We start from the raw sequence: 12926 nt of genomic DNA, 5'->3' as shown, positions 1-12926 counted from the left end.
AAAGACACATGCACACGTATGTTTATTGTGGCACTATTCACAATAGCAAAGACTTGGAATCAACCCAAATGTCCATCAATGACAGACTGGATTAAGAAAATGTGGCACATATACACCATGGAATACTATGCAGCCATAAAAAATGATGAGTTCATGTCATTTGTAGGGACATGGATGCAGCTGGAAACCATCATTCTCAGCAAACTATCACTAGAACAGAAAACCAAACACTGCATGTTCTCACTCATAGGTGGGAACTGAACAATGAGAACACTTGGATACAGGAAGGGGAACATCACACACACCGGGGCCTTTTGTGGGTTGGGGGGAGAGGGGAGGGATAGCATTAGGAGATATACCTAATGTAAGTGACGAGTTAATGGGTGCAGCACACCAACATGGCACATGTATACATATGTAACAATCCTGCATGTTGTGCACAAGTGCCCTAGAACTTAAAGTATAATAAAAAATAAATTTTAAAAAAAGTGATGTATACAACTTCCATGCTGTGTCCTTATAAATGAAGCTGCTTGCCCTAAACTTCTTTCTTTCTTCATGATAGCCGGGAATAGCTACAACTGGAACAGACATCTTGGCCCCAGAAAGGAAAACAAGTACTGAGGATGATAGGGTTCACCTGCCAGCCCTGAATTGCTCATATTTGTATTATTATGTGAAAAAGAAATAAAATTCTATCATATTTAAATCACTCTGTTTTAGACATTTTCTGCTACATAGCTTAGTCTGTACCTTAATAAATGCAATGCCATTTTGTCAAGGGGCAGCTGAGCTTGAGACATTCAGTCCCTTGAGTAAATCCTGTAAAATTTAAGTCCCAGGGTAAATACTTCAGTTAACTGAAAGAAGAGAGACAAAGATTAAGAGCGTGAAAGTGTGGGCAAGCTTTATTCCCTCACTATGTCAATATAGAAGCGGCACTGAGCTAGAATTCATAAGAGCTGCATTATAGCCCCATCTCCCAAATCTGTTGGTATAATATTAGGAGACCTGAGATAAGAGTCTCCTCATCTCAGAATTTCAGTATCCTCATTTGCAAAACACTTTTCTAAAAGTGTAATCTCTCCATTTCTGAAGACTTACCTGTCCTTCTCAGACTGGTTGTGCCATTCCAATTCCCAGCTCCTGTCAGGGCAATAGTCCCACTCTACTTCTTCTGCCATGATATAGTAGATTCTTGCAGCTTGGTAGCGTTGGCGAGGGGTGGCTTGGTGGCCAGGACACTGGGAGACATTATAGATTGCCCTCATCCCTGCTTCTCGATGGCTGCCTGCCTGGCAATAAATCTCAAATGTCCCTAAGGGAGGATCAGAGAGAAAAATCTGACTCAGAACACCCCTGGGTGGTGCCTGGGGGATTTCCTGCCTTTCCCTAGGCATACTGTAGAAAATAATTAGTCTCAGATAGACTCAGATAAGGCTTTTGTCTTAACTACATATAGATAAAAGAGTATTAAAAGTTTATTGAGAGTAATGAGCTCAAAGGTTAAGAGCTCCAGCTCCAAAGCTACATACACTGGGTTTATTAAAACTAAACTCAGACACTAGAATAACCAACTTCTTCCAGGGTGTTTCTAGTTTTAGCACTGTAAGTCCCATATTCCTAGAAACCCCGTAGTACTAGGCAAACTGCCATGGTTGGTAACCCTATCTTTCATTTATTATATATAAATCATATACATACATATATATATACACACACATAAAACCTTGTGGCAATTGCTAAACCTCTGTGTTTTTCAGTTCCCTCATCAGTAAAATGAGGATTATTTTACTTTATTTGGTTGTTTTACAACTAAACCCAATAATTTGTGAACAGTGCTTAGTATAGAACATATTCAATGCTCAGTTAAGTGATGCTATAAATTAGTAAATATAGCTATAATAATACTTATTCCAAGAAAAACAATGATGAGTTGTTTTCCAACAAGTACCAAAGAAATAAAATAGAATTTAATAGTTAGCTAAAAAGAAAGAGAACGTCTTGATTGCAGAGGGATGCTTACCTAAGACAGCTTTAGAAGGTCCTTCACTCTCTTTTTTACAATGGAATGTGCAGGTAACAGTCTTAAATGTCTGTGTTGTGGAGTTGCCGCGACCGGATCTTAAGCTCCAAATTTCTACCTCAAGGATACTCAAACTCAACGTCGATCAAAGAAGCTAACTTTCGTAGAACATTACTCTCATCGTTTCCTTACTTTGCTGTTCAGTGCTTATCCCATCACTACAAACTCTTCTTCCTGGCTTTCAAAGCCTTCTATGAGTTGGCCCCAAACTACCTATCCAGTTCTACTTCCCACACATTGTCTCAAATTCAACTATCACTCCAACTACACGGAACTCTGACTGCTTCTCTCACACATTTCATTCATTCCTACCTTGAAATCTTCATTCATTTTGTCACCCTCTTTGTGGAACTTACCTGTCCACCCAACCCCCAAGTATCACTGAGAGTCCACTCATTATCCAAGACCCAATTCATGTTTCTTTTCCAGAAAGCCCTCCCTGACTATTTTGGCCCAAACAGAGTTCTGCATTCTTCGCTTCTCCACCCCTAATGCACTTTATATCTAAAGCATATGTTAAAGGGCTAAGTGCCCCTCTCTTTTAAAATGATCCCTTCTACTAGTTTATAAACACCTTGAAAGAAAGGGTCTGTTCATTTCTTTCCACATCTACTTCTTTTATTTCCCTTACCACCCTTATCTATTGCATCAGTAAATCCTATCAGCAATTCCTTCAAAATTATTTTTTCATTTCCACTGCCTCTTCCCTAGTCCAAGCCACAAGCTTCTCTCACGAGAAAACTACAATAGCCTCCAAACTGTCCTTTCTATTTCTGAAGAGACCAGCTTTATGTCAAGTGTTTGTCAAACTCAGGACTAGGTTAAATTTATTAAAGTGTTGAAGACACTTTTTCAAGGATGTTTTTGCCCCGAAATATGCATGGAATTTACAGGAGTAAAACAAAAGTTTAATAGGAACTGTGTGGAGCTGACAGGTTGTTCTTACAAACACTATTGTCATCTAATGGCTGGAAAAAAAAATACACCATAGGGACAAAAGAAAAGATAACTGCTCCATTATGAAATGCTAGAAATACCTAGAATCTGAAGAAACGTTATAGTCAAACATCTTCATAAAAGGAAGAAAAAGGATATGGAGGGAAGGAGAGATGGAGGGAGGACAAAAGGACAGAAGGAAGGAAGGCAGAAAGGAAAGAATCAAGGAAGGAAGAAATCTAGCTAGAGAGAAAGGAAGTAATTAGACCAAAGTTCGCAGCAAGTTAATGAAAGAGCCTGAACTAGGGCTCCTGTGTTCTGATTTCCAGGCTGAAATTGTTACATCACCACACACACATACAAACACACACAACGGGGTGGCCGGGAGCAGCAGGGGAGGAGGGGTGTGTCACCGGGAGAAAGAGAGAGGGAGAAACCAGAAATGCGAAAGTCTGTAGAAATCCTCAGAGTATCAATTTGATAGCACTTATAAGTGTATTTTATTTACCTTCCTCTCAATAAAAGTACTATATCTAAAAAATCTCTGTGTGGTCAAGTCCACTCCCTGCCATGTAAGAACTGCACTAAAGCTGATCAACATCCCAACTTCCCTTCTGTTGTTCCAGAAAAGAGCTTCGTCTACCTTCTATTAACTCTATTCTGCCTGCAGCTGAGTAGGGAACCCAAGTAACCAGAACATGGAGAGCACATTGAAGAAGAAAAAGACAAAAGTGTTTTTAAAAACTTCCTAGAACCGTCAGCATGCCTCTTCTTCTCTCTTCACCATCCCTCCCTCGTCCCGACCCCATTCCTGGCCCTATACCCAATAAAGCCTCTAGGGCCAGCCCCTAAGGCACTTACCAAGGTTGTCAGGCTGCATGATGGCCATGACAAAGGTATGAGGAAAGAGCATGGCTGCACCCTTCCTCATGCCCTGAAGCTGCACAGTGTTGCCCTGGAACATGACTCCGTGCACATCAGTCTCTGTGCCCAGGCCGAGCAGGTGCCAGGCCACTGTGTCACCCTTGCACATGTCCAGCCTGGGCAGGTTGGAGAACAGAAACCCATTAATGGCTGGAAAACAAAAACACAAGACAAGATGGGGAGATGAGACCAGACTACTCCAGCATTGGTCAGCAGCATGGCATCAGCTATGTACTATGGTTTCACACAACTTGAAACTGCTGAGTCATCCTCAACACCTCTGCCTTCTTCTCTAATCCACTTTAACTCTACTCGTGATTATCTGCGTCTTTGGGATGCGCACTCAACTGTCCTTTCTTGCCTCACCTCCACCATGATCCACATCCTGACAACATTGAACCACTACCACACACACACACACACACACACACACGCACACACACCAATCTCTCCTATTCCCTATTTCTTGAAACTCTCCTTCCTTGGTTTCTGTGGCAACATACTTTCTGGTCCCTTTACAACCACTCTGATTGTTCCTTTTCTACATTGATCTCATTTTCCACCCCTCCATAATGTGTTGGGGATCTGAAAATTCCATCTTCAGCTCTCAACCTGTTTCCTCCTCTTCATCTTCACTGCTACTGCCCTAGTTCTGGCCCTCATCCTCCCTGGCCTGAACTCCTACAATATCCTCCTCTCTGGTACTCCTACCTGAAATCTGTCCTCCCATCCTCTTACACACACACACACACACACACACACACACACACCATTGTCCTTATCTATGAGCTCTATTTTTCTCTGCATTACCGAAACTTTAAACACTGTAGGTGCTTTGATAATACCTGTTGACTTTTCACATAGTTTCCTCTTTCTGGAATAAACTTCCCTTATGGTCTCTTTCTATGGCATCCTACCACTTACCCATCGTATCTTTGTTCAGATATCCTCTGTAAATCAGTTATAACTCTCTCTTTGATCCATGAAACTTTTATCCCACAAAATTCTGCAGTATCAGTTGCCGTGGAATGTAATTGATATCCTTTCTGGTGATTTACTTACAAATCTATTTCCTGCACTGGATTGACATAACAGGAAGCATGTCATTTTTTTTCTATATCTATGTGACTGCCTGAGCACCTAGCACATTACCTGGTACCAATTAGGCACTCAGTAAATTCTAACTGGAATGAACTTTGCTCATGAGACAGTTTTACTTTTTCCAAATGATGAAACTAACTAGTAATGGGAACCAAGAGATGGAGCATTTCAAGTGAAGGGAATAGCACTGCAAAAGCATGACATCAGCATGTTCACAAAGAAAAATAGCCCCAGTTGGCTGGAGTATGGGGTGGGGGAGCAAAGGTACTAAAATATAAGGAAGAGGGAGATAAGATTGGAAAGGTATCATCTGACTTATTCTTCACAATCCCTTGTAGATTTCTTGTGCACAATCCTCATTTTGCAGTACTTTCTTCCAGTGTCCCCCATACTGTGTAACACAGGACACAGCACCCAGAGGTACTAAGTATAAGATCTGTTGTGTTTGGTTTAACCTCTCAATCTATCTCGCCTCTTGGACAGAGATGACCAACAAAATCAGTGTTTTCAGGATTGGTCATGATTACAGTTAAAGTTAGATTTTACTTGGGACCCCTCAATTTAGCCCAGGGCAAAAGTACTCCCAATACCATGCATCCGATTGGAGTCTTGGAAGCCCTCAATATCCTCTGAAAGCAGTCGGAAATCCAACATAGCAGCTGCTTGATTGGTATTGCTGTACCAGCTCTTGTTCTCATCCAACACAGTGAAGAGAAGAAAGAATTCTTTATCCACCCCTTTCTGCAGGCCCAATAGAAGAAAGTAGAGGAAAAAATAACAATGGTTTCAGCAGTTGTGGACTGTGTCGTTACAGATCAAGGGATGCCAGATTCTTTCCCATTTCCTTTTCCCATTTTGAGCCCATACCTCCTATCCAGAGCTGCAGCAGTTTTTCCTTAGGTAACCTCAAATTGCAGATGAGAGAAGAAGATCAGAATAAAAGGACAAGCCTGACAGGGAAGAACGTATGAAAGTGGGCAGGGAAGGAGCATAGGATAAGACATAAGAGGTATAGAGTGTAAAAGAAGAGAGCTGGGAATCACCTGGGGAGAGGAATGAGGGGAGGTGGCTAGAAAAGCAGGGGGGCATCTTGGGGGAAAACCAGAAAATAAAAGATAAGTAATATCAGTATTAATTATTGTTACCACTAACATTTACTGAGTGCTTACTACGTGCCAGACCCTGTGCTAAGCACTTTATATGGATTATTTTAATTAATCTTCACAGAAACCCAAGGTGTCTTCTCCCATTGTTATGCCATTTTTACAAATGAGGAAATGGAGTCGAAGAGAAGTAGCTCAACCAGTGTTACACAGCTAGAAATCGTGGGCTGAATACAAAAGAAGACAAGCAAACATTAAAGCAGATTTACCAATCAGGAGCAAGGTTTAGGGGCCACCAAGGTGAGTGAGAGGCAGAGGGAGAAGGAGAGGGAGAGGAAGGGAGGGAAGGAGGGAAGGAAGGAGGGAGGAAAGAAGGAGATGATGAAAGGATATCGTGAATTATCTGCAAGGCTAAAGAAGATATATATTTGTCAGTACAAAAAATAACATGCAAGATAGCATGAGGTCACCAACTATTAATTTCTGATGGACCAGCTTCATTATTTTTCCTCTATTTCATAAACTTTAGAACCCAGTTCCATGCTTAACTCCTATCCAGCAACCCAGCTTCATCCTTCTCCCAGCAGGTTTCCTAGCCAGATAACCCCGACAATACCTGCTTGCCATCTGCACCCAAGGCACCAGCCCTGCACACAAGCAGCGGGCCCACCAGGCCAGAATTTGTGTCTTTTATGGGATCTGCGGCAGAGAAGTACATCCAGGTGAGACAAGCAGGATCCTGAGCAGCGGGACCGGCATGCGGGGGGACTGTCCAGCGGTACGTTACTTTCTCAAAGGGCTTGGCAACCAAGCCAGTGTGAGATGAGCCTGTAGGGAAAATATGGGACTAATTACTTAGATTGACTAGAATGAGAATCATCAGCTCCAAACAGTGAAATAAAGATTATGAACTACAAAGGCATTTTGGAGCAGCAGTAGCACCAACATGGAATATTGAATATTGAGGAGAACTCTGGTCAAGGAGTCAAGAGATGAGTTTATTTTCTCGTTCTGCCACTACTTGCTATATGAAATGGAGCAATTTAATCTTCCCTATGTTTCAGTTTTCCAAAATCATAGGACCTTGGGACTAAAAGGGACTTTAAGTCTTATTTGGAACATCTCTCACTTGAAAACATACATTAATCTGCTCTTACATCCCTACTTCTGCTTAAAACTCTCCAGTGATGAGGAACTCACTACCTGCCATTATAGCCCATGTCATCTTTGAACAGCTCTGATTATTTAATATTTTTTATTTTAATATGTATTATGTACATGTGGGTGTGTATATGTTATGTATGTATGTGTATATATATATACACACACATATATATATAAAAAACACTAAGGCTGTAATTTCTAAATGGACACAAGACATGGTCAAGCAATGTACAGACTTTTTTCAAATTTTCACGCCATCAGTAATTAAAGAAGTACAATTGAAAATAGCTAGATAACTTTTTTACAAATTAGTTTAGCAAAGATTTTACAAATTGTAATAATGCATGATGGTAAGAAGTGGTTTAGATGGCAACTGCCCTACTCACTCATCTATAAAGAGTGTAAATGTAAAAGGGAATAACACTTTTGGAAAAAATGTAGACAAAATTTGAAAAAAAAAAGTAAACAAAAGTGTAGACAAAGCTAGTTATTTAAAAGGTTCATATCCACAAGTAGAATAGTATATGCAATAAATACTGAATGTTCAACATAAAATAATCAAACAAACATAAATCAAATCAACAGTGAGTTTTGTTGATGTTGTCATTTGCCTACAAGACTGCCATTTCGACAATATTGAAAAGATTTCCCCATTGCTGATGAGGTTGTCAGAAAAGGAGCCCTCCTCAGGTACTGCTAATGGAACTCTAAACTGATAGGGCTGCAAATCTTTCCAGAGAGTAACTTGGGTGTAGGTACCAAAAATTTTAATGTACATATCCTCTGATATAGCAATTCCTCATCTTAAAAACATATTCTGAAGAAAGGTTTATAAAAATATTCAAAGAAACATATGGAAGGATATTTGTAGTATAGCTTATAACAAGGGGTTATAATTTAGGATGGTTTTAACCTATCTTTTCTTATTCATTCATTATTTCTTACTCTTCAAATTTTTGAATACACAGAAAACTTTAAAAAACAGTGCAATGATCACCCTGTCACCTAGAATCTATTGCTAACATTTTGCCATCTTTATCCAATCTATGTATATGTACATCTACACACACATACACAGTTTTTGTTGGTTTGCTTTTGTTGAATCATTTGGAAGTAGAATGCAAACATCATGATATTAGCAAGCATCTCCTATGTCACTATAATGCCATTATTCCACCTAAGAAAATTCCCTAATAACATCTAATATCCAGTCTATATCAAGAATTTTGCAATCATCTCCAAAATGTCTCCTGAAGCTATTTTTACAAGCAGAATCAATCAAAATTTGCACATTCCATTTGTTATGTCTCTAATCCCCCTATTGATGGTATTGACTTCTTGAAGAGACTAGACCAGTTGCCTTATAGAATGTTCATTCTAGATTTGTCTGCAACTTTGCTCTTTATGCTTTCAGTTTTTATTTTATATTTTAGCTAGAATTAGCATGCATTAATATTCTCAGATACAGTTAAAAATTAATTACACAATACTCTCACTTCTAAGATTCTCTCCTGATACAGTAATCCAAAATGCAAGCTAAGATATATGCATTCATTCATTGCAACCTGACTTACAATATTCAAAAATACTGATAAAACCTACATGTCCAAGCAATAGAGGAAAAAGTAAATAAATTATGACAAATCCTTGAGATAAAATGTTATCTAGTCATCAAAATGTTTGTAGCATTATAATGGCATGGAAAAACAAACACAATACAATGGTAAGTGAGGATAGTAGGATGTGAAACTGTATAAACCATATGATCACATATCTCTATATACAGACTTGTATAAACACATAAAAATATTTAAAGGTATATCAAAATTTATATAACTGTCTATAAATGATGTTTATTTACTTTGTAATTGTCTGCTTTTCAGAGTTCTATAATACACTTATGTTTAGAATTAGGATATATTTAAAAGAAATTTTATCTTACTATTGAAGCCTAGCTCTGTTTTACTATTATATTTTTCATTCATTCAACAACATCCACATAAGGGAACTATTTCTGCCTACTTCGTCCTCCCCATCCCTCCTTTATTTGTTTTCTAGAGACATCTGGTACCACCTAGAGCCCACATTTACTAGAAATCCTGTTGACTCACCATCATTGTACACAGTGCCTTCATAGTCTTTCTCATAAAAGACCCCATGGGGCTGCATGCTGAATGGCTGGGAGGCACGATTGTAGAAGACCACCTGAATGGTGTCACCCACCTCAGCCCGGATCACTGGCCCTGGAAAATGGGAAGGAGAGATAATGAGAATGACGAAAGGGATAAACAGGGAGGAAGGAAATGGAAGAAGAAGGAGGGAAAGAAAAGGAAAGTGAAAATGAAGAAGAAAATAAAAAACTCTTTTATTTGTAATAATAAGAATAATCCCTTTCAAGTGTACTGCAATTTAGTTACAGAAAACACTGGAAAACCCATTATCTTATTTTGATTCTCAAACATCATTTTAAGGCATATAGGGCAGGAATTATTAACTCCAATTTACAGATGAGAAAATTTCAGCTGAGAGAGGTGGAATTTACCTACGCAAATTTAAATGGTTGATTAGCCATTCAGCCAGGACCAGAGGCCAGGAATTTCTCTCATCCCACTGTCAGCCCCAATCTAATTTTCACTTACTTTATTGTCCCAGATCCCATAGCTACATCTCTTGGTGGACCTATCTAAGATCTGTGCTCGCTTCAATCTGAAACCAATTCTGAGCAAAGAGAATTATTGTATCTTCTATTCAGGCACTGGGCTAGGTAATCTAGCCACAACTCCTGGACTCTTCTGAACTTCACTACCCGCCACATATAATCTAGCTTAGGTCACCTTTGAAGCAGACCAAAAGTACCAAAACTGGGCACCTATTCTGGCTCTAACCCTTGGTCAGAGTTTCTACCTTGGTTTCCTATTCAATTTCCACATCTAATGTTTCACCTCTTCTCAAAGACTGGGCACCCATACTGATGTCCAGCCAATGACAATTCCTTCACGCTGACCACCATCTCTCTTTCCTGTGGTGGATGTCTCCTCATTATATCTGCCTATCCAGCTGATGTAAGATCTATTGTCCATTATCAGATCTAGAATCAACTGGCACACACCTATCCCAAGTATGGTCCATTGTATTAATTTCTCAAGTTTTTTCCATCTGGCCTATTTTATTTTCTGGTTCCATCATGTTACTAATCCACATCTAACCGTGGTTTAGCCCTCCTAGATACCTTCTTCGAGTTCAGACACTAAGCCTATTTCGCATTCCTCCTATTTCAAGTATGTCTGTATGTCATGCCAATCTGCTACTGTCCCCAGATTGCTGAGAACATATACAGTCTTAATTCCTCATGTAGCCCTTTAGGAATATTTTTAGACAAGGAATTCTAAAAGTGTTTACTGTACATCAGTGGTATTGGAAGACATTCACTGAAAAAAAGTGGAGATTCATGATAAACAAAAATAAACCTAAGGCTCTTAGAAATCCTGTAGCATAAAAAGCACTATTTAACTGCTTAATTTAGTGGTTTTACAAACACATTCAGACTCATAACCCTTTTTCACAAAACAATCGTCTCATAAGACTCACTTTGGGAGATACTAGTCTATACCGTGCTCCTAAGTGATGTCCAGGCCTCAGCTTCAAAGTCTTCCTCAATTCAATTATCTGGCTCTAGTAAATGAATTTCAGAATTAAAAAATTCCTCACCCAGGATTCCAAGATGCCTATCTTCCTCCAACTGCATCTTCTCTTGGAATGTCTCATCTTGAAAGGCTTCATATCGCACTTTCCAGTAAGTGCCCCCAATTCGGCTGGAGCTCTTCTGGAAAAACTTATCTGAGATACTGATGTATAAAAAGGAAAATATGATACGATTTCATTTGGTATCAAATAGACTTCCATCTCACCCTTAGTCTCATCAAGTTATGAATCTTTATGTTTAGGAAGGACTTCAGAGCTCATCTAAGTTAACTCCCACCAGTGAAGATATCTTCTTTGGCGACACCACTAGAAAGTTATATACAGCTTCTGCTTGAGCCTTTCCAAAAATAGGAAACTCATATCCAGAGGAGACAATCTCCCTTACTGTTGGGTATTTTAAATTATTGGAATTCTATTTTAGCATAAATTGGAATATTCTTGCTTATAATTTCCAGGCACTGGGACCAGTTCTGCCCCTCAGAGATTCATAGTCTACATCTGTCCTTAATCATCCTTAGGCATTAATAATCCTTTCACTCCAAAATGAAAGCCCACTATGTTAATAAGCCCAGTTCTAAATCCTGGAATCCATGCTGAGACTCAAACACCAACTTTCCTAAGTTTTCTCCAGATTTACTCTGTTATTTCCTGCTAGAAGTATAACCATGAAGGACCTTCTCCCAATCCCTCTCTTAGTTGTCTATCAAGCACCTCCTCTGTGGAAGACCTATCATCATCAATTGCCCAGTGAGTGGTATGACTTAAGACCCAGCAACTGAGTAGGGCACTAACCTCCTACTCTTTCTTGCCCACATCTGGATCATGAATGAGGCAGGAGAACTTGGAGAAATTCCTTGAAAAGAATGGGCATGCGATAGCCAAAAAGCAGGTTGCCTCTCTTCCTACATTCCTCAGAGTGCTTTTTATACTCCTGCTCAAACGCCTCATTCAGACTATAGAAAATAAATGAAGGAGCAAGGAGGTAAATAATGGGTAAAGTGAAGAAACCTGGAAAAACAGCTATTTCAACTGATACAAGAACTGGTCCCACCTGGACTTTCCTTTATGAAAATGGCCAGGAATTATAGTAGGACCAACTTCAAACTCTGCTTGGACTCGTTGTGGGGATATGGAATAATCCCACAAAAAGCTTTGTTACCTGTATCTCCCCAAGAGCAAGCTCTCCAGGGGCCACAAGAACTTGGCTAACAGTTGGTTCATGTAATCCCAGTCAGACAATGATTTCGATCCCCGAGTAAAGTGAGAGATTTCTAGAAGAAAGATAGTAAGTGTTTGGAGTTGGACCCAGAAGTAGAGAGGGATCCCATTGCCTCTTACCTGCCTGGCTCTCTCAAATTCTTCCCAGTACTCCCATCATGCCCCATCGGGCCATAGTTCCATTGAATCTCATGGGCTTCAATGAAGTACTGTCGAACTTTGCCTGTGAGCAGGTCCACAGGATGGGTCATGGAGCAAGACTTGACCTTGTAGAGTGCCTGCATGCCATCTGAAGGAAGAACATTATGGCTGACCCCATTCTATCCAATAGGATTTTAACGCAGAGGACTCACCTTCCTCCTTCTGTTAGTGTTTCCTCCTCCCACCCTCCACTAATCTCTACTCCTGCTCCAAAAAGGGCCACTTTCTCTCACTCTTAAAATGCCTGACTGAGAGAGAGAGTCCAGGTTAGAATTCAAGTACCTCCACTTGCTTATACCACCACTGATGCATTTACTAGATCTTCATTCCTGCCTCTGAATATAGACTCACATTGTAGCAACATCACAGACACGGAAGTAAGGAAACGAGTTCAAGCCCAAGCTTTAAGCACCATCTATAGGACCTTAGGCAAGTCACTTCCTCAATCTGAGCTTCCCTCTTTTGCCAAAGGAGAGAATAGGAAAGTCTAC

At 39.8% G+C, this 12926-nt stretch overlaps 1 protein-coding gene across 4 annotated transcripts in view; it reads right to left on the bottom strand.

Moving 5' to 3' along the window:
- Positions 1–12926, bottom strand: part of HEPH (hephaestin) — a 94360-nt gene that overhangs the window by 56890 nt on the left and 24544 nt on the right. For 3 of the 4 annotated variants that reach the window (XM_011966290.1, XM_011966291.1, XM_011966294.1), the window contains 7 exons: positions 12355–12523; positions 11023–11159; positions 9426–9557; positions 6767–6978; positions 5638–5788; positions 3884–4096; positions 1105–1318 (listed from right to left, as the gene is read on the bottom strand). In XM_011966290.1, coding sequence (XP_011821680.1) covers positions 1105–1318; positions 3884–4096; positions 5638–5788; positions 6767–6978; positions 9426–9557; positions 11023–11159; positions 12355–12523 — 1228 coding nt within the window. The remainder of the gene's footprint in view (positions 1–1104; positions 1319–3883; positions 4097–5637; positions 5789–6766; positions 6979–9425; positions 9558–11022; positions 11160–12354; positions 12524–12926) is intronic. The other variant, XM_011966292.1, reaches the window with a different exon arrangement.

This window comes from Mandrillus leucophaeus, unplaced genomic scaffold (genome assembly GCF_000951045.1).
Source record: "Mandrillus leucophaeus isolate KB7577 unplaced genomic scaffold, Mleu.le_1.0 Scaffold753, whole genome shotgun sequence".
NCBI classification, from domain to species: domain Eukaryota; kingdom Metazoa; phylum Chordata; class Mammalia; order Primates; family Cercopithecidae; genus Mandrillus; species Mandrillus leucophaeus.
Note: the sequence above shows the minus strand (reverse complement) of the source record. Positions and strands in the feature narration are given on the sequence as shown.